Here is a 23,932-nt window from a genome sequence, read left to right as displayed (position 1 = left end):
CTGAAAACATATCCAGTTAGGTAGAAAAGTAACTTATCTTGCCTTTGATAACATTTATTTGTTATATATTTGTTTTTTTGACAACTTTTTCGAATCTATGTGTACAGTAATACAAACCCAATTTTTATATAATATTTTTCAGTCCGTTCTTTTAATAATAAATAAAACTTTTCACTGAGTATTTTCAAATATTTTTAAGTAAGCATTTTTCACGTCAGTGTTTTTTTGGGTTTTTTTCTACGATTAGTGAATTATCAATATTTTAGCACGGGGCGTAATTCATTTCTTTGAAATATATTTAAAACTTCAATTTTTTGTTTTTTATAACATTTTAACTGTAAATAATTTACATAACGAGTTTGTTTTACTGTACACATAGATTCGAAAAAGTTGTCAAAAAACAAATATATAACAAATAAATGTTATCATAGGCAAGATAAGTTACAAACATGCTGGCATTTTTCTTTTTAAAATATATTGATAAACATTGTATGATTTTCGAAGCCATTACACGTTTTAAAGTGAGTAAAACCACTAAAAACCTTCCCAGATAGGTAGAAGAGTAACTTATCTTGCCTTTGATAACATTTATTTGTTATATATTTGTTTTTTGACAACTTTTTCGAATCTATGTGTACAGTAATACAAACCTAAAATTTAATTTAACTTGAAAATAATATTTAAAATATACGTGTGTACACTCCACAAGCACCCTTATTATTATCATAATAATAATAGTAATAATAATAATAATAAAAACTGGTGTAGATGATATCGACTGGCGCCACACCAACTAGTTGTGAAGGGTCAGGGAGGATGGAAAGACCGAGGTGAGAGAGTACTGACCAAATCTCCACTGGAAGTGTGTAGTTCAAATCTGGTACCTTGGGGAGGCATTTTGTCATGCCAACGAGAACTCAGTGACAACGGCTGTTGCGATAACATGCAATCATCTGCACAAGTGGTCAAAAGGTGGAGAACACTGGAAATCTGGGGAGACTTGTCACTTGGTCTCCAGGGAACACCACAGGTTACTGCCAGTGAGCAATCACTGATGATGACTTGTGAGAAAACTAATACGCTCGCTACACATTTTAATGAAAAACATGGGGAAAAAATGGACATAGAAGAACAGAAAACCAAAACTTTAAATATAATTTCTGTATTTAAAGTAATAGTTATTTAAATATTTCAACATATAATCTTGTGGAGAAAATCCAGCTTCCCAATAAGGGGCACTCTGGATAGGAACAAAAATAATCTCAGTCATGAAAGATTTCTCCTCCACCGACCGAAGACAGAAAAGGTAAAGTGTAGCATCAAAACAGATACTACACTGATCTTGTTCCGAAGGCCAAAAAATATTTGTTTAACGTTTCTTTAATTGTTTGTTCCCTAAATTCATAATTCAGTTTTATCAGTATTAGATTGTATATTGCTTTAAAATTAATTTTACATAGATAATGTTTATATTTTATATTGAATAAAGTTCAGTTTAAGTAGTAATCGAACGGTGTTCCTTTTTCTTTTTAAAAATGTTTTATTGCTCTTTTTCGAATGGCCTTGATATAGTACTAACAGTCTGATAAATCTTACCTACATTGCCTGCTGGCGTTTTTTAGTTAACAGGCCTTCTTCTTACTCTCGGTGGCCGTGGTTGTATACGCACAATGGAAACAGCGTCAGCTTTTGACAGTTTAAAAGCTTCAAACCTGATGTAAAAAAATCGATATCTTGAAATGCTGACACTGTGCAAATAAAGTTCGCTCAAAAGAATAAATTCTTTCTCGTCCTTCGTCCAGAAATGGTGGAACGCCGTGAAAGAACTATTTTCATTCATATTTCGATGTCAGATTATTTCGATTCCTTGGATGAATTCAATTTTTAAACGCAGTGCCAAATCGCATAGAAATGAATTCTAATCTCGTCTTCTGAGCTAGATGAAATACGCACCCATTCTCATATCCGCCCAAATTCAAAAATGAAAACCTGGGTTTGTATTACTGTACACATAGATTGGAAAAAGTTGTCAAAAAACAAATATATAACAAATAAATGTTATCAAAGGCAAGATAAGTTACTTTTCTACCTAACTGGATATATTTGTGTTTTTATTCAGTGTAACATGTTTATTCAGCTCAAAAAACATGCAGTGTTTTCTGATGTATTGGAAAATTAAAAATGGCGGCCGACTCTTTCTCGGAGAGGGTAAGTTTGGGAAAAGGTATTATAAATAATAAACTAGACAAAATACTGTTAAAAATTCGCTCAATACCGTGACATAAGTTGACATATATTCGGCGGGTTTTTAATAGTATTTTGTATAGTTTTTTATTTATAACACCTTTTTCCATACTAACGGTGTTAAAGAGGGTGTGAGACGCCATCTTGAATTTTCGAATACATCGGTAAAGATTGTATGTTTTTCGAGCTGAATAAATATGTTACATTGAATAAAAACACAAAAAATATATCCAGTTAGGTAGAAAAGTAACTTATCTTGCCTTTGATAACATTTATTTGTTATATATTTGTTTTTTGACAACTTTTTCGAATCTATGTGTACAGTAATACAAACCCTTAAAACCTTTGCCCTGGAAACTGTGATGTCAATCCTACGATCTAGTGTCAAGGTTAGTTTACATTGTACACAGTTTGGCACAAAAATCAAAAGCACAAAAAAGACAAAGGAACAAAAGACTATTTAGAATGAAATAAAATAATACAAAATATATAAAATATCAAATTAATATATAAACAAATTGGACGTTATTTTATTGTCGGTAGAAAAGTTCCATAATTTAGGCGAAGGCTCAACTGATAAAAATCTGACCGTCTTCAGTTGCCATGATTAAGTGATTAAGTACTAAATCTGTAATTGACGATCTGACTATTTAGTTGATATCTACACGCTTTAATATCGTTGTGTAAGTAATGTTAATTACTATTGTTTACTCTCCTAGAAATCTCTCATACCTCTACGAATGAAAATAATGTTCGTTTGCTGATGATGCTTCATTTCAAAGTTTAGGATGACTAAAATCTCGTTAATTTTTCTCCGACAGTAAATTTTAGAATTTTATACTTTGAGTCACGTGAAAAACGTAAAAAGATCCTTTGATTAAAATGGTAGACGAAAAGAGTTATTATGGACATAATATTTTGTGTTTGATAGTCTTAGATATTCTAATTGATCAATCGAACGGTGACGGGTTTTTTTTTTCGTTTCTTTTTTTTTTTTTTTTTTTTTTTCTAGTTAAAGAAATACTATGGGTAGACATCAAATCAGCTTTAATTTTAGTTTGACAGCAACAAGTTTGATTAAGATTCTGTATCGGTAAAGTTTTAAAAGAAAAAGGTTTCTCCTGACAATCAGTATTTTCTCCCTCGCCTGACGGCGAAACAAAAGCCTTTATAAATAAACGAATACCAAAAATGCAACTTTACTTACGGTTTTTTAACGAAGTGAAATCAGAAATGAGAGTAATTCCTGATAATAATGATATTTAACAATTGAAAATTCGTCTAAAAAATGTAATTTATGTAGAACGAATTAAGATAGAAATTATCCATTAACCCCAGAACGTGTAGAAATTACATAAAAGTAAAAACTTTGAGAAATGGAAAACAAAAAACACTATATTTAGAAATAATTTCTAAGAATTTTAAACTATTAAAAAATTACAAATCATTTGCTATGCGTATTTCGCAGAAAAATTCACTCTAATGTCTTTTATATAAATTATGTAATTTAATTCAAATATTTAATTTCAGATTCCTATGAGGACACTGAAGACATCAGAAAGTATTTGAATAAGACTAGAGAATATAACGGTGGAAACCTTATCAAAAATGCTAATAAATAATAAACAATTTTTTTTTGTTAGTTTTAGGGTTTTTTTTTTTTTTTTTTGTTTTTTCGTTTGTTTTTTTGTTTTTGTTTTTTTTGTGATGGTTTGCTTGTTTTCATTCATTCGAATTCCATTTTTGAAACTCATGGAATTTAAACTCTGTAATACTCATGATATTCTTTAATCTTTATTTTTAGTGAATATTTTCCTGTTGAATTTAGACGTATCAATAATTTTGGCATTTTTGCCTATTCGTTTGCTTGATTTATCGAATCCAGCAACTTGGAAACTGGGTAAGTTACATTTTCAATTTGATTTATCGGATTTATGAAACATCGACCATTTTGGGCCATTTAAATGCTCAAACTGAAAATCTATTGTAAGTCACTTGATTTAATACAACTTGCAATATGTTTAAGTGCCTAACAATATGTTTTACAATATGTTTTAGTGTCTAACAATATATGTTTTACAATATGTTTTAGTGTCTAACAATATGTTTTACAATGTTTTAGTGTCTAGGAATATGTTTTACAATATGTTTTAGTGTCTAACAATATGTTTTACAATATGTTTTAGTGTCTAACAATATATGTTTTACAATATGCTTTAGTGTCTAACAATATATGTTTTACAATATGTTTTAGTGTCTAACAATATATGTTTTACAATATGTTTTCGTGTCTAACAATATGTTTTACAATATGCTTAGTGTCTTACAATATATGTTTTACAATATGTTTTAGTGTTTAGCAATATATGTTTTACAATATGCTTTAGTGTCTAACAATGTATGTTTTACAATATGTTTTCGTGTCTAACAATATGTTTTACAATATGCTTTAGTGTCTTACAATATGTTTTACAATATGCTTTAGTGTCTTACAATATATGTTTTACAATATGTTTTAGTGTCTAACAATATATGTTTTACAATATGTTTTCGTGTCTAACAATATGTTTTACAATATGCTTTAGTGTCTTACAATATATGTTTTACAATATGTTTTAGTGTCTAACAATATGTGTTTTACAATATGTTTTAGTGTGTAACAATATGTTTTACAATATTTTTTCGTGTCTAACAATATATGTTTTACAATATGTTTTCGTGTCTAACAGTATATGTTTTACAATATGTTTTTGTGTCTTATATCAATAAATTGGCCTAATAGTTAAACCAAGGCATATTCATCTTCACATTCATAAATTAATTAGACTTATTGACGTCAACTAAGCAAGTTATATTTAGGGCAATTTTTTCTGCAGTATTTTTATAGTGATTTGATTCAGTAACTAGCCCATCAAAATGTTTTTACTTTGTCTACAATTTTAACAATTTCAGTTTTTCGATTTAAGCTGTACAATGTCCAATTTCTAGACCAGATATAATCTATATGGATCGTTTAAAAATCTCCATATCCTACCCGACCTTAAGATTTTTCATTCAACTACTTAGGACTGTCTACTAGTCGTACGTCCCTGAAATAGTAAGATGGCGATGTACTTTATTTATGTATTTTGTAATTTATGGAAATCTATCTACTATTACGCAAAAGGAACTTTGTGTGTGTCTGTGTGGATGTCTGTGGGTGTGAGTTCATTCCCTATGGATTCGAAAACGGCTGGGCTGATTTTTATGAAATTTCACACGAAGGTATTTTATGTATCTGGCAGTGTTCTTATAAAGGTTTTGTATCGAAATGTCTTTAATAAGTATCGATAATCGAAATAATCCGATGAAAGAAGGAACAAGTGATTTTGACCAAAGTTAACACCTTACACAGTCAAACATCACAAGTGCATTTGAGAAGTTTTATTACTACACAAGCCGAAAGGCTTAGCATATAAAATCAACAGCAGATTCTTTGATCTGACAGGGGCGCATTCGAAATGAATGTTGCTGTTTTAAGCACAATTGCACGATGATACTTGACATTTGCATTTTAAGCTTAAATTCCAGCCATTACTACCGCACAAGCAGTAAGGCGAGCAATATAAGAACAGTATCTTCTTTGATATGAAAGAGGCGTGTTCGAAATGAATGTTTCTGTTTAGAGCACAATTGAAGCATTATACTTGACTTTTGCCTTTTAAACATTAATGCAAGCCATTATATATAAAAAATAATTTTATAAAATCAACAGTAGGTTCTCTACAGTGCAATGTAGATTACAATGTATTGTGGACTAAGTCACTGAAGGGAGGCATGTGAAGATTTTTTCCTGTGCACCGCGATGGATCCTCAACTAGAGCAAGTAATCAATCGATTTGATTGAAAAATGATCGATTTCATCGATTTTGATGACAATAAAACTATGAGAGTGTGAATCATTCGATCTCGAGCAACATCGGAATTCCCTGCTAGTTACTAAAACTACATTTTCAAATTATGTTTACAATTATTTTATTATTTATATCAATCGAATTTGATAGTAAACAATGTAAATTGGATCAAGAGTGTAAGATATAATTTCTTGATAAAGCAGTTTTAATTACAGACAGGCATAACCATACTACCCATTATTGTGTGTGTGTGTGTGTGTGTGTGTGTGTGTGTGTGTGTGTGTGTGTGTGTGTGTGTAAATTGATTTATGCATATATATTTTTTTTTACAGGAATTGTAGTTCTACCTACTTCGTGTGGATACCTTGCAGCAGGTTTAATATTTCCACGTCTGATCAGATTTTTTCCGAGGTAATTTCCATTCTTCTTAATTTAAATTCGCATTTTGAAAAAGCATTGATCCAAACCTGATGTTATTTTATGCAAATGAATAATTCTTTTGGTCCTATCTACAATTCCATCCATTTTTATCTTTGCAGATGGCTTCAAGGTATCATTGGTTTATTCTTCAGCTCTGTTGCATTAATGGCGGTGAGTTCACATTTCTGAGTAAACATGAAAAAAAAAAACATTTATCGTTAGGTTCGCAACATGGTTGTCGTCATTGTCCTCTTTGTTGTTTTTTTTTTTTTTGCTTGTTTTTTTTTTACTACTGTTTTACGTTTTAAGATTTTTAGGTTCTTGGAAAGGCTTCATCAGACAACACACACACACACACACACACAATTACTATGACTAAAATATAAGACGTTTCATGATGATTTCTCAACGAAAGATATAGTTTTAGTTTAGGCGAAAATGAGCTTTTGAACTCAAATTCAGTACAAAGCTTTTATCAGTCAATGTAACTCCCATAAAACATAAATAAACGGAGCATACATTAGATAATACGGAATGCATAATAATAAATATCAAAGCTTCGTTCACATAATTAAAGGATACTCCAACTTAACATTTAAATCTGACCCCCAAGATCGCCATGGGCATGGAATATGTGCCTACATCAAAGATGGCTTTCCATGTGGTAGGGATACCTCCAGAGAAGACCCTAATTTACCTTATATGTGCTTCCGGGTTGCACTAGCTTACACCACTGCATTTATACTTGCCCTCTATCGCCCCAACAGTGGGGTTACTATCTTTAAGAGCATATCTGAGAAAATTGATCACATCCTGTCTGCTCATCCTTCGGCTAACATTCACATTTACGGTGACTTCAATGTCCATAATGTGGAATGGCTGACCCACTCAAATAAAACCGATGACGTTGGAAGGTTTTGTCATGATTTTGCCATTGCCTATGACCTCACTCAGATTGTTCACGAACCCACCCGTGTGCCCGATACACCCGGTTAATATGCAAGCCTTCTAGGCCTTTTCCTCACAACTTCCCCTGAGCTGTGTTCATGTTCCGTTCTATCTCCTCTGGGATCCTCTGACTACTCCGTTGTAACAGTTAAAATAAAAATGAAATGTAATAAGTCTTCAGACATACCTCTCCACCGTACTGTATATTGATACTCTATGGCTGACTGGAATAGTTTCCGTACATTCATATCTGACCTACCTCTGCATTCCATGTTTAAAAAGGATGTGTCCTGTATAGTATCAAACCTGACTGGACGGTTAATTGTAGGCATAGACCGATTCATACCATCCAAAACATTCCAGCAAAGACCTAACAGCCAGCCATGGTTCTCCCCTGAATGTGCTGCTGCCATCGTGCACAGAAATCACTTTTTCCATAGCTACCAACGTAATAGATGTACTGAGACTAAAGCTGCTTTCAGGACTGCCAAAAACCACTGTAAAAGAGTAATAAAACATGCAAGAGAGCTATATGCTCAGTCTGTTAAATCCAAAGTAGCTGAGCAGCAGCTTGGTTCCCACCATTTCTTGCAAATAGCAAGCAGGATCTTGAACAGAAGCGTGCGTTCTATCCCAAATATCATCAATGGACCTGAGGTCATCTCGTCAGCATCAGACAAGGCCAGACTATTTGCCAAGAACTTTGCAGCTAACTCTACCCTATGGGACAATGACCATCAACTCCCTGTATTTTCTCCTATCACGCTATGCAACATACAAATATCTGTGCGTGAGGTCGCCAAGCTAATCAAAAACCTTGATTCCAGTAAAGCAACTGGCCCTGACGGCATTCCAATTATAGTGCTGAAAAAGCTCCAACTAGAACTTGCCCCCATACTTACAAAACTGTTTAAGCGTTGCCTTAAGGAGAAGTGCTTTCGAACACCCTGGAAAACCTCATCAGTATGCCCTGTATTTAAGAATTCAGGTGAAACGTCATCTCCCTCTCAGTACAGACCAATAAGTCTCCTGTGTGTCATGAGTAAGTTGTTGGAATCCATATTAAATAAAGAAGTAGTCAACCACCTCAACAGAAACAACCTTCTTAGTGACATGCAATATGGTTTCCGCTCTGCAAGATCTACAGCAGATGTGCTAACGGTTATATCACATAGGATTAGTGAATCTCTTGACAAAGGTTTCCTTTCCAGGGCAATTGCTCTTGACATATCGAAAGCCTTCGATAAGGTATAGCATAAGGGCCTACTTCACAAGATTTCCAGCAACGGTATTACTGGAAATGTTCTCTCAATTATTAAATCATTTCTATCTGATAGGTTCATAAGAGTAGTGGTTGATGGGCAGAAATCAGTGGCCCACAGTATTAATGCTGGAGTCCCCCAGGGGTCCAACTCTCTTCCTGATCTACATCAATGATCTCCCAAAACACATGCTTAAATCATTCGTTGACATCTATGCTGATGACACGACCATCTATGGCAACACATCAAAGGCTGTAAATGACAAAGTTCTCTCTAATTCTCTCTCCTCTGATCTTGAGCGCGTGGTACAATGGGGGAAGAGGTGGCTGGTAACTTTTAATGCATCCAAAACCAAGCTTCTATCTTTACATCATCAACGCTCTGATCCCCATCTGGCATCAATTGAAATGGATGGTTCTCGTTTTTTTGACAAGCTTCTGGGTTTGCCCTTTACTCCTGATCTGAAATGAAACACATACATCAAATCTGTTGCCAGGGATGCTGGGAAAATAGTGGGATCCTTCTACCAGAAGATATCTCACTACTGATGCAATTCTCTATCTGTATAAAACCCAGGTACGTCCAAGGATGGAATACTGTTGCCACATCTGGGCAGGAGCTGCTAAAAACAACCTATTCTGCCTTTACAGAGTACAAAATAGACTTTGTGTTGGGTTTAGTGGGGGATGCCTTTTCTCTTCCCTGCAACCTCTCTCCCACAGAAGAGACGTTGCGAGCCTGTCTTTGTTTTATCGTTATTTCCATGGCAGGTGCTCGTCTGAGCTCCAATCCCTCGCCCCCCCCCGTCGCCAATCTTTCATGAGAAACACCAGTCTGGCTGAAACTACTGTCAATAATTTTCCCCACTCTTTATCTGTGCCTAAATCCAAACATAGATTCCATGAGCAAAGCTTCTTTCTTAGAACTGCACGCCAGTGGAACTCTCTGCCGCTTGCCTGTTTCCCACCTGACTACAACTTGGACGTCTTCAAGTCCAACATAAATAAACTCCTGACAAACCCTCCCATTAAGTAAGACACTCTATCCAAACCCCCAATACTAATGATTACTACAATACTACCTCATTGATTACTGTACACGGAATAACCCTTATCCTTGAGTGGCCTTCGGGCCTTGATAAGTGGTGACCCCCATGTAAAAAAAAAAATATATATTATACATTAAATTTGTGAGGGTAAAAGTGAGTCATAGCTGGCGTGTGAGCATCGATGTCACTTGAGAATTGCCGTAATTTAATGAGTTTGTTAAATGAATGAGAGAAATAATAATTGTATAAAAAATGCTACAAGAAAAACATTAATACAGTTCTTCAAAAGTGTGTTCATTAATGAATACTAAATATTTCAAATCTCCCTGAAAACCTGGTTTGTCTGTTTATTATTTATTGCATTAAACTGAATAATTAAACTGAATAATTAAACTGGAATTAAATGGGGAAATTATTGATAGTGTTTTTAGCTAGACGAGTGTTTCTTGTGAAAGTTTGGCGAGAGGGGCCATAGATCAGTCGAGCACTTGCCAGGAAAATAACGATAAAGCAGAGACAAACTCACAATCTCTTCTGTGAGATAGAGGTTGCAAGGAAGAGAAAAGGACATTTCCTACAAGGCTACGAAGTCCATTTTGAACTCTATCAAGACAGGACTAAGTCCTTTCTAGCAGCTCCTGCCTAGATGTGGCAACAATATTCCATCCTTGGACGTACCTGGCTCTTATATAGATAGAGCATCAGCAGTGAGATATTTACCGGATCGATAGAAAGATCCCACCATTTTTCCAGCGGCCTTGGCAACAGATTTGATGTACGTGTTCCATTTAAGATCAGGAGTAATGGTTAAGCCAAGAAGCTTGTCAAAACTTGAGGCCTCCTGAAGACGAGAGCCATTCATTTCAATTGATGCCAGATGTGGATCAGAGCGTTGATGATGTAAAGAGAGAAGCTTGGTTTTAGATGCATTAAAAGTAACCAGCCACTCCTTTCCCCATTGTACTACGTGCTCAAGATCAGAGGAGAGAGAATTGGAGAGAACTTGGTCGTTTACTGTCTTAGATGTGCTACCATAAATGGTAGTGTCGTCAGCATAAATGTCTACAAATGATGTAAGGATGTGATTTGGAAGATCATTAATGTAGATCAGGAAAAGAGTTGGGCCCAGGATGGACCCCTGAGGGACACCGGCATTAATACTGTGAGCTTCTGATTTTTGCCCCTCAACTACTACTCTTATGAACCTATCAGAAAGAAATGATTTAATAATTGAGAAGACATTTCCAGCTATACCATAGCTGGAGATCTTGTGAAGTAAACCTTTATGCCATACCCTATCAAAGGCCTTAGATATGTCAAGAGCAATTGCCCTAGAAAGGTTGCCTCCGTCGAGAGATTTGCTAATCCTATGAGATATAACTGTAAGCACATCTGCTGTAGATCTAGCAGAATGGAAACCATATTGAGTGTCACTAAGAAGGTTATTTTTGTTGAGATGGTTGATTACATCTGTATTTAACACAGATTCCAGCAACTTACTCATGACGCACAGGAGACTTATTGGCCTGTACTGAGAGGGGGACAAGCGATCACCTGAATTCTTAAATACAGGGCATACTGATGAAATTTTCCAGGGAGACGGGAAACTATTCTCCTTAAGGCAACGTTTAAACAGTTTTGTAAGTATGGGCGCTAGTTCAGGTTGAAGTTTTTTGAGTACTATAATTGGAATACCGTCAGGGCTGAATTCTTAAATACAGGGCATACTGATGAAATTTTCCAGGGAGACGGGAAACTATTCTCCTTAAGGCAACGTTTAAACAGTTTTGTAAGTATGGGCGCTAGTTCAGGTTGAAGTTTTTTGAGTACTATAATTGGAATACCGTCAGGGCTAGTTGCTTTACTGGAATCAAGGTTTTTGATTAGCTTGGCAACATCACGTACAGATATACGTATATCACATAGCGTGTTTTATCATCGCCAGTGCCATGTTGATTTTCTGAAAAACATTGCAAATGGACCTTCCCTAATGCATAAAGGCTTAAACTACTAAATAATTGTATTATATAAAATAGAGGAAACACACGATCATGTTTATTTTTATTCTTCTGGTATCGCTTTTTGATTTATATATACATTCATCGAGTGGAATTACAATAAAAGGTAAAAGATAATTTTATTTCATTTCTATTTCTTATTGATATACATAGAGATATTTATATATTTTTCAATAAAGTTTTCCTTAAAATTTTCAGTTGGCGTATTGTATTACCTTCACATCGATGTTGGTCATCACATTGTTTTTGGGATTGGCTGTCGGTGAGTAATTAATTCTATTTTTTCTGAATGTTTATATGAAGTTCAAGTGAATGTTTATATGAAGTTCAAGTGAATGTTTATATGAAGTTCAAGTGAATGTTTACAACTGAAAAATAATAAAGCAACAGAATTCTTGTCTAGTTGAGATTCTTCGAATATATTTGATTAAAACACGCAATTACGTGCATGTTTATTTTATATAATTATATAAAAATAAAAAGTTTTGTATACCCTATTACATTGGTTCCAGGTCCTCAGGGAGAAAGGAAGAGCAATAAATTTGATATTTTAAGTCCTTCTTTGGATGTCCTTGAAGCATGTAATCATATATCCTACTTTCAAGCATGTAATCATATATCCTACTTTGAAGCATGTAGTCATATATCCTATTTTGAAGCATGTAGTCATATATCCTATTTTGAAGCATGTAGTCATATATCCTATTTTGAAGCATGTAGTCATATATCCTATTTTGAAGCATGTAGTCATATATCCTATTTTGAAGCATGTAGTCATATATCCTACTTTGAAGCATGTAGTCATATATCCTACTTTGAAGCATGTAGTCATATATCCTACTTTAAAGCATATAATCATATATCCTATTTTGAAGCATGTAGTCATATATCCTATTTTGAAGCATGTAGTCATATATCCTATTTTGAAGCATGTAGTCATATATCCTACTTTAAGCATGTAGTCATATATCCTACTTTGAAGCATGTAATCATATATCCTGCTTTGAAGCATATAGTTATGTATCCTATTTTGAAGCATGTGGTCATATATCCTATTTTAAAGCGTGTAATCATATATCCTTATTTTAAGCATGTAGTCATATATCCTACTTTGAAGCATATAGTCATATATCCTATTTTCAAGCATGTAGTCATATATCCTATTTTGAAGCATGTAGTCATATATCCTATTTTAAGCATGAAGTCATATACCTACTTTGAAGCATGTAGTCATATATCCTACTTTTAAGCATGTAGTCATATATCCTATTTTGAAGCATGTAGTCATACATCCTATTTTGAAGCATGTAGTCATATATCCTATTTTTAAGCATGTAGTCATATATTCTAATTTGAAGCATGTAGTCATATATCCTACTTTTAAGCATGTAGTCATATATCCTAATTTGAAGCATGTAATCATATATTCTACTTAGAAGCATATAGTCATATATGCTACTTTGAATCATGTAGTCATATATCCTATTTTGATCAACATTTTATATCCTACTTTGAAGCATGTAGATATATATCCTACTTTGAAGCGTGTACTCATATATCCTACTTTGAAGCATGATGTCATGTATCCTACTTCGACGCGTATTTTATATTTATATATTATATTATATTTATATATTATATTGATTTTTTTATGTATCTATGACGACGGTACTGTTTTGTGTGAATGATAGTCATATATCCTACTTTGAAACACATAGTCATATATCCTATTTTGAAGCATGTAGTCATATATCCTACTTTGAAGCATGTAGTCATATATCCTACTTTGAAGCATGTAGTCATATATCCTACTTTGAAGCATGTAGTCATATATCCTACTTTGAAGCAAGTAGTCATATATCCAACAACTTTCTTGTTTAAAATAACATAAAAATACACTTGTCTTTTAAGATGACTCCAATGAGGTGTGTATACGTCAAGATATTTTTCAGGAGGAGGCATTAGTTTACAGTATCATACTTGGCAGACAGCTCAACAAAGACGATCCCTGTCACCAGTCCTTTCTGAAATTCATCTGAGATGTTTTCAGTGACATTCAGCAGATTCGCCAGATCAGATCCTGTTGTTGAGGAATCATGGCTGGTTTATTAACTGAGACCAACCTATTGAGAATTAGGCACTCAAAATCTTAAATATCTGGCATGGTAGGAGATAGGGCACTGAATATTTGCTAGGTTTCAGAAGATTTTTGTTGTTGTCCAGATCTTTGCAATGTTTCTTGTTGTTGTCATCAGCTCAAGTATATATTTTTGTGTCAGAGGTCAAGTATGCTTGATCTCATGTATGAAAATATCATCTAGGTCGATGAATTTACCAGCTTTAATGGATACTGATTATACACTATTAGAGTGATCGTACAATATAAAAAGAAGTAAAACATAATTTCGTGTTTTGCAATTTTCCTTGTTATGTTCTCGACGTGGCTAACAATCTTTCAGGTCTCCAATGGTAGTTGATATAGTTTTGTATTTCTGCCATCTCAGGCGTTTTCAATCATCGTGATCGTCATTGGGAATTTTTTTAAAAAGATTATTGTTATGTTTTTCATTTTGTGATTTTAATTATTTTCTTTTTTTGTATATTTATTTATTATGTTTATTTATGGAATACGTTTAATAAATTAATATCGACATTAAAAGTTAGTTTGTTAGTATTAGGTTGTCTTGTAATAAATCTTTTAATAAATATTTTTACATATGATTTTATTATAAGTTGTTAGTATTTTATGTATCTCTGATGACGTTACTGTTTTGGTGTGAAATGGTGTTGTTGCTGTGTTGTCGATATACGACTAGGAACAGCTCTCTATACTGAAGAGGGGGCAAAGGGTGTATGATCAAATATGTTAGGAGTCATAACTAGTTTAAATATATCGCCACCATTTCAGACAAGACAGATGATGAGGGAGGTTCTGCCACGATTTCTCTATTGCTAACTTAACTCAGATTGTTCACAAACCCACCCATGTGTCCAACACTGATGGTCAGCATGTAAGTTTCCTAGACCTTTTTCTCACAACTTGCCTTGAGCTATGTGCATCTTTCATTCTGTCTCCACTGGGATCTTCTGACCACTTGGTTGTCTCAGTTAAGAAAAAAATAAAATGTAATAAGTCCTCTGGCATACCTCTCCATCATACTGTATATCGATACTCTATGACTGACTGGGATAGCTTTTGTACATTTATATTAGATCTACCTTTGCATTCCATGTTTAAAAAGGACGTGTCCTCCATAATATCAGACCTGATGGAATGGTTAATTGTAGGTATAGACCGCTTTATACCCTCCTAAAACTTCCAGCAAAAAACAGCTAGACATGGTTCTCTCCAGAATGTGCTGCTGTCATTGCACACAGAAATCACTATTTCCAATGCTTCCAACATAATAGATGTACTGAGACAAAATCCGCCTTCAGAACTGCCAGCAACCACTGTAAAAGAGTAATAAAGAACATGCCAGAGTTGTATGCTCACTTTATCAAGTCCAAAGTAGCTGAGCAGTGGCTTGGTTCCCATTAATTTTGACAAATAAAAAACACAGTTTAAATAGAAGTGTGTGAATCATGAATGGACCAGCATCAGACAAAGCCAAACTCTTTGACAAAAACTTTGCAGCGATCAGGGCTGCCAACACCCTGTATTTCCTCTTGTGTTTGAAAACACACTATGCAACATACAAATATCTGTGTGTGATGTTACCAAGCTAATCAAAAGCGTTTAAGTAAAGCAACTGGTCCTGATGGCATTCCAATTATAGTGCTCAAAATGCTTAAACCAGAACTAGCTCCAATACTTACAAAACTGTTTAAGCGTTGTCTTCCCAACACCTTGGAAAACTTCATCAGTATGTCCTGTATTTAAAAATTCAGGTAATTGGTCATCTCTCTCTCAATACAGACCAATCAGTCTCCTGTGCGTCATGAGTAAGTTGCTAGAATCTCTGTTAAATACTGAAGTAGCTCGTCAGTAACATGCAATATAGTTTTCATTCTCATAGATCTACAGCAGATGTGCTAACAGTTATATCTCAAAGGATTAGTGAATCTCTCGATGAAGGCCTTTGATAGGGTATAGCATAAAAGTCTACTCCACAAAATCACCAGTTACAGTATAGCTGGAAATGTCTTTTCAATTATTAAATCATTTCTCTCTGTTAGGTTCATAAGAGTAGTGGTTGATGAGCAGAAATCAGAAGCTCATAGTATTAATGCTTGAATCTCTCAGGGATCTATCCTGAGCTCAACTCTCTTACTGATCTGCAAATCACATCCTAAAATCATTCATAGACATTTATGCTGATGACACTACCATCTATGGCAACACTTCAAAGGTAATAAACGACCAAGTTTTCTCTCCTCTGATCTTGATCACGATGTGCAATGGAGAAATAGGCAGCTGGTTAATTTTTATGCATCTAAAACCAAGATTCTATCAATACTCTAATCCCCGTATGGTATCAGTTGAAATGAATGGCTCACGTCTTGGGGAAGCTCCGTGTTTTGACAAGCTTTTGGGTCTGAACTTTACTCCTGACATACATCAAATCAGTTTCCAAGGCTGCTGGAAGATAAGCTTGTTCTCCTGCTTCAGTAGATATCTCATTGCGAATGCAATTCTCTACCTATATATGAGCCAGGTACCTATATATGATCCAGGCAATTCTCTACCTATATATGAGCCAGGATGGAGTATTGCTGTCATATCTGGGCAGAAGCTGCTAGGAAGGTCTTATCCTGCCTTGATAGATTTCAGAATAGGCTTTGTAGCCTACATGTAGATCCTATGAACAAAGCTTCTTTCTGAGAAGTGCACGCCTGTGGAACTCTGTTCCGTTTTCCTGCCTTCTAACTGACTCCAATATGCTCGTCTTTAAGTTCAACATTAATAAGTTATTGAAAGTATAATGTAAATAAGTTATTGATGAGTCATCCCCTTAAGTAATCCAATTTACCAAATTTCCAATACTAACGATTACTACAATATTGTCCATTGACTACTGTACATTCATGAACCCTTATCCTCGAGTGGCCTCTGGGCTCTGATTAAAAGAGGCCACTCGTCAATATGGTAGGCCTAAAGTTGGTTTTAAATTGTTTTTCAACAAAAAAGTAATGTTGTCAACTTGATTCTATTTAAAAAAAGGCAAAATTAACAACATAAAAACAAACATTTTCTATCGGATATTATTATTATTCACTAAGAGTAGTATCACACGCCATCATTAAAGATCGCTCTTTGAGAACAACTTGTGGTGTTCCCTGGAGTCTGAGTGACAACAAGTCTCCCCAGACCTCCAGTACTTTCTGTCTTTTTCGATAACCTTTGCAAAAGAATTTGCGTTATCACAACAGCTGCCTACTATCGATTTCTTGTTGGCAGCAACCATTAAGCTTCCGCAAGATCCCAATCCTCTTTGTACTCAGCCAGTGCTTTTTCTCCTCGGTATTTCTATCCTCCTTGATCCTTGTCATAATTTGGTGGCCGTCTATGGTAACACTCAAACACACACACACACACGCACACACAAAAACGGGTGTATCTTACAATTATACAATTTCAGTTTTCATGATTCCATGTGATGTTTCTTTTGCCGTTTCTGCATCCAGTTTTTGCCTGTAGCTCCGCATTCAATGGTTTTCCTTAATATTTCTGCAGTTTCCATTATTGAAATCCATTATATCTTCTCAGCCATCCTTCGATTCCAATCTCTCCCATTCGTTTTTCAAATTTTTTCAGTATTGTTCCTAGTGCTCCGACTATTAGTGGTGTTGTCTTGACTTTCTTCATTTTCCAGATCCCTTTGAGCCCTTTGGCCAGTTCCATGTATCTGCTTAGCTTTTCAGTTTTTTTAATCTTAATGGTACCAAGGGCTGGAAAGGCTGTGGAGATGAGCAGGAAGCCGTTGGAGTGAGCTGGAAGCGCTGAAGACTGGGAGTGAAGTTCGCTGCTGGTGGGTCTCAGGAAGCAAGCAGTAGTGAATCGCATTTGTGAAAAACTTATTAGCTCTTATAAGGGCTGGTTGTTTAGCCCTGATAGGGCTGTTTCAACTGCTGCTGTCACTGCTGCTGCTGCTGCTGAAATCCTTTGGTGTTGGTGGATTCAGTCGACGTGACTGGTAGCGTCAGTCGTTGCTTTGGGAGTCTCCTCTTACTCTCTGGCCGAGCTTGCCTGACTTGGCCAAATGAGCTGTATTCATTTAGCCAGTGGAATCTTTCCACAAGGCCATTGGCGCAAGGATGATAAGCCGTCATCTTGATGTGTTTTATGCCGAGTAATTGAGTGAATTCCTGGAAGAGTAAAGATTGGAACTGTGCACCTCGGTTGGTAGTGATGATGCCGGGCACACCAAATATGGCAATCCACTCTTGAAGGGTAGTCTTTGCTACTGTTTTAGCTGAAGTATCTTTGATGGGCACTGCTACTGGCCACCTGGAGAAACGGTCGACCATGGTAAGAAGATATTGATAATCCTGACACAGGTCCGACTATATCAATATGGATGTGGCTGAAGCGTGCATCTAGGTTGCTGAATGTGCCTGACGGGGATTTTGTGTGTCTATGTACCTTGCATTTCTGGCACGCAAGGCATGTTGATACCCAATCATGAATGTCAGTATTCATGCTGGGCCACACAAAACGATCAGCAATTAGTTTGACTGTAGCATGTTTGCTGGGATGTGACAATCCATACAGATGGTTGAAGATTTACCTTCCGAGTGCTGGCGGTATGTATGATCTGGGATGGTCCAGTGTGGTATCGCAGTATATAGTTCTGTTGCTGAAAGGGGTTGGAAACTCTTTCAGTTGCAGAGATGTGTTAGCCAACACTCCCGGGAAGGTTTAATTGGATCCCTGGGCATCTGCTATTAGGTCTTGGCTGAGTGGACTGTCTTCTAAGGTGTTGATGTTGGATCTGGACAAGGCATCTGCAACAGGGTTGTTATTTCCTTTGACATATTGGATATCAGAGGTGAATTGTGAGATATAGTCCAGATGTCTGATTTCATGGGCCGAATACCTGTCAGAGTTGTTTGACAAAGAGGTTGTCAGTGGTTTGTGGTCAGTCAAGACAATGAAGTTCCGCCCTTCCAGTAGGTGTCGAAAGTGCCTGATGGTGAGATATATTGCCAGAAGCTCTTTTGAGAAGGTACTAATCTTGACTGAGCTGGTGATAGCTTTGCGGCGAAAAATGCGATAGGTTTGCGTTGGCCGCCACACCCTTGTTCTACCACCACTCCCACTCCAGTATCTGAAGCATCTGTTTTGAGGTATATCTGTGTCCGTATGTCTTTGTTTAGAAATGCTAACTTGGTAAAGTTAGCTAGGGAAGCTTTTGGGGCTTGAAATGCTTTTTCCTGGTCACCCTTCAGGGTGATGGTTTTGTTTTTTCTCTGGAGGAAATTCGTCAGGGAGGTGAGGAGGTCTGAGCATCCGGGAATGAATCATCGGTAAAAATTTACCATTCCCAAGAAAGGACACAGCTGCTTTACAGATGTAGGCGTTGGAAAATCCTGGATGGCTTCTATCTTAGTGGGAAGTGGGGTGATTCCATGGGTATCTGTGTGGTGTCCAAGAAAAGCTATGTGTTGGGCCCCGAATTCACATTTGTTGGGGTTGATTTGAAGCCATAATGTTTCAGACGGCAAAACATTTCCTCTAGGTGTTGCTTATGGGCATCTGCGTCTTTGCTGGCCACTGGAATGTCGTCTATGTATGCAAAGACATATGGCAAACCACATAGAACTTCGTCCATCAATCTCTGGAATGTTTGGGCTGCATTAAACAGTCCGAAGGGCATTTTAAAAAATTCAAACATTTCAAAGGGGGTTGTGACTGCTGTCTTTGGAATGTCCTCCAGAGCGACTAGGACTTGGTAGTACGCCTTCGTCAGGTCTATTTTTGAGAAGATACGGCCCTCCCCCCCATAAACCCGAGGTAAAATCGTAAATATGTGGGAGAGGATATTGGTCAGGAACAGTGGACCCGTTGAGTTTCCGGTAGTCCACACATACTCTGAATTCCCCGTCGGATTTTGGTACCAGGTGGAGTGGTGAGGCATATGGGCTGTCTGAGGGGCAGATGATGTCTGCCAGCATCTCCTCGAATGCTTTCTTAGAATATGTCAACTTGTGTGGAGGGAGTTGCCGTGGCCGTGAGTATGCAGGTTGTCCAACAGTCTTGACATAATGTTGTGTCTGATGTTTGCCAGCGTCGGTAGGCTTAATAGGCTGAGTAACGTTCTTGTACTGACTCAGAATTCCTGCATAGCGTGAGTCATGCTATGTTGCCACGCTAATCCTAGTTGAGTTCAGACGTGATGGAATCCCCGTAATCTTGAGAGATGTTGTGTTATTGGACAGGGTCCTCGTCTTCATGTGAACAGCCAAATTGTAATAAGCCAAGCAATCAGCTGACGTTTGCTATGGTGAACAACCACTTGAGGTTACGCCTGAGGTTGATATTGAGCGTTAATTCCTTGTTCCCGTAGGTTTCTATGACAGAGCCATTTGCTGCCTGTAGTTGAAATGGGGTGGGTTTCAAGGTGGATTTGTTGGCGAGAGGTATTATGCTAATGGCTGCACCGGTGTCAACTAGGAATTTTAAGCCATTGTTTCAGTCCCACACATAAAAGAGACGACTATGCGATTGTGTACCAACAGGGGTAGTCACCACTGCCTGCTGGTTTAGTCGTTTCCCTGGGTCTTCTGATGTCTGCAGGGAGGTCGGCACTTGTGAGCTTGGTCACCGAAGGTTTGATGGTACTAGCATTCGTTTGGGTTGTTACTTCATTCCCGACTTGAGCTGTGAGTACGGCTGTGATTCCGGGTACTTGGTGCTGAGCTTCGTCGCCTCTGGAGTAGGGAGAGTTTCAGGTCTTGGAACTCGGCTCTTAACTGAGCTATTGCCTCGTTAAATTTTGAGTGAGAGTTTCTACTTGGTGGACACTTTGGTGGCTCTGGGAGTAAATTTTGTCAGCAGAATCGGCCGCAATATCCAGGGGTGTGTCTACTGGCACCAGAGCCAGAACTTGAGTAATGTTCGATGGTAACCGATCCATCCATAGGCCTCGGATGATGGGTTCGGCCATGGTGTGGTTTCCGAGATGACTTTTCAAGAGTTCAGATGGTGCTCTGTCGCCCAGAGACACATTAGCGACTAGATTTCTAATAAGGTCCTCATCCGAACGTCCCGTACACTTGAAAATGGCTTCTTTTAAGGTGGGTGTATGGGAGATGGTCTGGTGTGTTAAGAAGGATGTCTTCCACTTCTTCCACTACTGCTGCAGGAAGGGCTTGTACCACTGAGGCAAATTTGGTGTCTTGCGTTGACCGCATTGTACGGTGGAAGCTGTATGAAAGGAGTTGATGAGTTGATCTCAGGTTTATCTGTATTTTTAGCCATCTTCTCTGCTAGCTGTTTGCCCGTGTCAAGTATCACGTTGGGGGTCACCACTTTTTGTGGGGGGGGGGGCCACGGTCGTCCGGGGATAATCGGCCCAACAACTAACAAGGTATACATGGGCAAAAAGTAAGCAGCAAAAAGGCAAAAAAAAAATGACAGACACAGGTTAAAGACGGGGGTTCACCTTTTATTTGCAAAGGAAGCGAAAAATCATATGATCTGGATGCTGGTTGTCCGGAAGGTGGCACGTCACTGGAGGCTAAGGTCTGGAGGGCCGGAACAGGTACTCTAGACATAGCATGGTTCAGGGTTGCTCACTGGGTCTGGAACGATCAACTGCACGTCAGGGCGATCCAGAACGGACGGTGGACACTGAGAATGTGGGGTTCAGTGTTAAGGAATGGACAACACTGAGAATGGAGGATCAGTGTTAAGGAATGGATGGTCGGTAGGGAGCCAGGTGCAAGCGAGGTTGCAGATCGGAGGAACAAGGTGCGAGTGAGGTTGCAGACCAGAGGTGCAGGGTGTAGGGGAGGTTGCAGGCGAGAGGAGCGAGGTGCAAGCAAGGTTGCAGGCTGGGGGAGCGAGGTTGCAGGTTGGAGGAGTGAGGTACAAGTGAAGTTGCAGGCCGGAGGAGCGAGGTGCAAGCGAGGTTGCAGGAAAGCTGCAGGAGGCACCAAGGGCTGGGAGGTTGCAGGAGTGAGCTAGAGGCGCTGGAGTGAGCTCGAGGCACCAAGGGCTGGGAAGGCTGCGGGGATGAGCTAGAAGCGCTGGAAACTGGGTATGAAGTTCGCTGTTGATTGGTCTCAGGAAGCAGTAGTGAATCGCATTTGTATAAAAACTTATTAGCCCTGATAAGGGCTGGTTGAACTGCTGCTGTCGCTGCTGCTGCTGGAATCCTTTGGCGCTGGTGGATTCGGTCGACGTGACTGGTAGCGCCAATCGTTGCTTTGGGACCCTCCTCTTACTCCCTGGCCGAGCTCGCCTGACTTGACCAAAACGAGCTGTATTCATTTGGCCAGCGTGATGTTAGTGATGTCGCTCGCAATAAGGCAAACAAACGACTCTAATTAATTCTAGAATGAAATGCATGCAATCAAAAGTAGTGTGTGAGTTTATTGATTCATTGTTGCTGAATGTGCTTGGTGGAGATTACGTGTAAAATTTCGTCTAAAAGGTAAAAAATTTCGTCTAAAAGGTAAAAAGTCAGTCGCCTGTTTTGTTGGCGTTTTGTTGATATGTTTAGCGACGTTCATGCTGAAAAGAGAAAGAATAGTTGAATGAATTCACTAGACCCGGATATTGTTCATTTTAGCTCGCGTTTAGCCAATTGCGTCCTTTGTTTAAGGTAAGGGAAAGCGATGAGAAACAGCGGGGGTGACGAACAAAGAAAAATGGAGACGGTGATTTTGAAACCGCGACAAGAGTATGCCCTGTTTCTTTTTCGCTTTTTTTTTATCTAGCTGCAGGACATGCCTGAAGTTTGGTGACACATGCCCACGACAGCAGTCACAGAAACCCAGTCCCCTTCCTACTGTTACTGACCTGAACTGAAGAATATTTTATGGCAAACCCGAGACGGCAGTTTCAAGTTAGACATAATTTATCACCGAATTTCTGCTTAGATTGCACGCGAAAAGAGCCAGAATTGAGGGACGCATACGTGCAAGCTGTTACTCGAACTTTCCACCCCCAGATAAGTTCTCGCAAAGCACGTTTTTCGCAAATCTTCTCTTTTTTGTAAAATTAAGTTGTTTTTGCATCACCCATTTGTTCACCCAGTAAAATTGCCTTAAACAAAAGTGAACAAACACACTTGTCATGCTCCTTCTCGGAAACCAAACATCGCCATATTTCTGTTCTAGCGCTTATACTCGATTTGTTACCACATCCTCACATGTGAAACTTGAACTTTTTTTCCAGGCTAAAATTAATCCAAATAAAACCCTTCTTTTAACTATCTCTTTACGGTTCAAATGTACAGTTTTTCATAATGTCGCTAGACGTGTTTAGGCACAGGACTATGATCAAAAGACAACGGTAATAAGCGTTGGTCATAGTTTTAACGTTTCAGTCATTTTCTTGGTCATAGTTTTAACGTTTCATTCATTTTCTTGTTTTTTTTATTCACTAAAAATACAATTTGGTAAAAAAAAAGAAGACTTTTAATGGAAATATTCTAGCGTTCATGTCAATTTAAAAAAATAACTTGAAATTGAAAAGGTAAAAAGAAACTCCGCACAATGGAAAATTGTTATTTAAATGTAACTGTAGAACATAATGAAACACAAATACAACATGAACTAGTTAATATTTAGTATAGCCCTTCTGCAATTTGACAGCCTGCAATCTTTTGGGGATTCCTTGAATTAGTCTGCGGCAATACTCTGGTGAAAGAGGATCCCACTTCTCTTTAATTTTTGTCGAAAGTTCTTCCAGATTTGAAATTTTATCATTGTGTAGCTGTTGCTTGATGTAATGCCATACGTTTTCGATAGGATTGAGGCCTGGAGATTGTACAGGTCAATCCAAACACGAGATATCATGCCTTTCAAAGAACCTCTTGACATTGCCAGCTGTGTGAATGGGAGCATTATCCTGCATGAAGATGGAATTATCATCCAAATTTCGACCAAAGTAGGATAGAAAATATTCAGTTAACATATTAATGTACT

General features: G+C 37.4%; 1 protein-coding gene across 1 annotated transcript in view; it reads left to right on the top strand.

Moving 5' to 3' along the window:
• The window catches only part of LOC145294236 (chromaffin granule amine transporter-like), a 213,123-nt gene that overhangs the window by 174,751 nt on the left and 14,440 nt on the right, over nt 1-23,932 (top strand). Inside the window, exons 10-13 of the mRNA XM_080141341.1 lie at nt 4,049-4,144; nt 6,470-6,548; nt 6,677-6,728; nt 12,032-12,095. Of these exons, the coding sequence (XP_079997467.1) occupies nt 4,049-4,144; nt 6,470-6,548; nt 6,677-6,728; nt 12,032-12,095 (291 nt within the window). The remainder of the gene's footprint in view (nt 1-4,048; nt 4,145-6,469; nt 6,549-6,676; nt 6,729-12,031; nt 12,096-23,932) is intronic.

Source organism: Euprymna scolopes, chromosome 15, assembly GCF_053919585.1.
Source record: "Euprymna scolopes isolate OS-2025 chromosome 15, ASM5391958v1, whole genome shotgun sequence".
Lineage (NCBI taxonomy): Eukaryota > Metazoa > Mollusca > Cephalopoda > Sepiida > Sepiolidae > Euprymna > Euprymna scolopes.
This window is presented reverse-complemented; position numbering and strand designations above follow the sequence as displayed.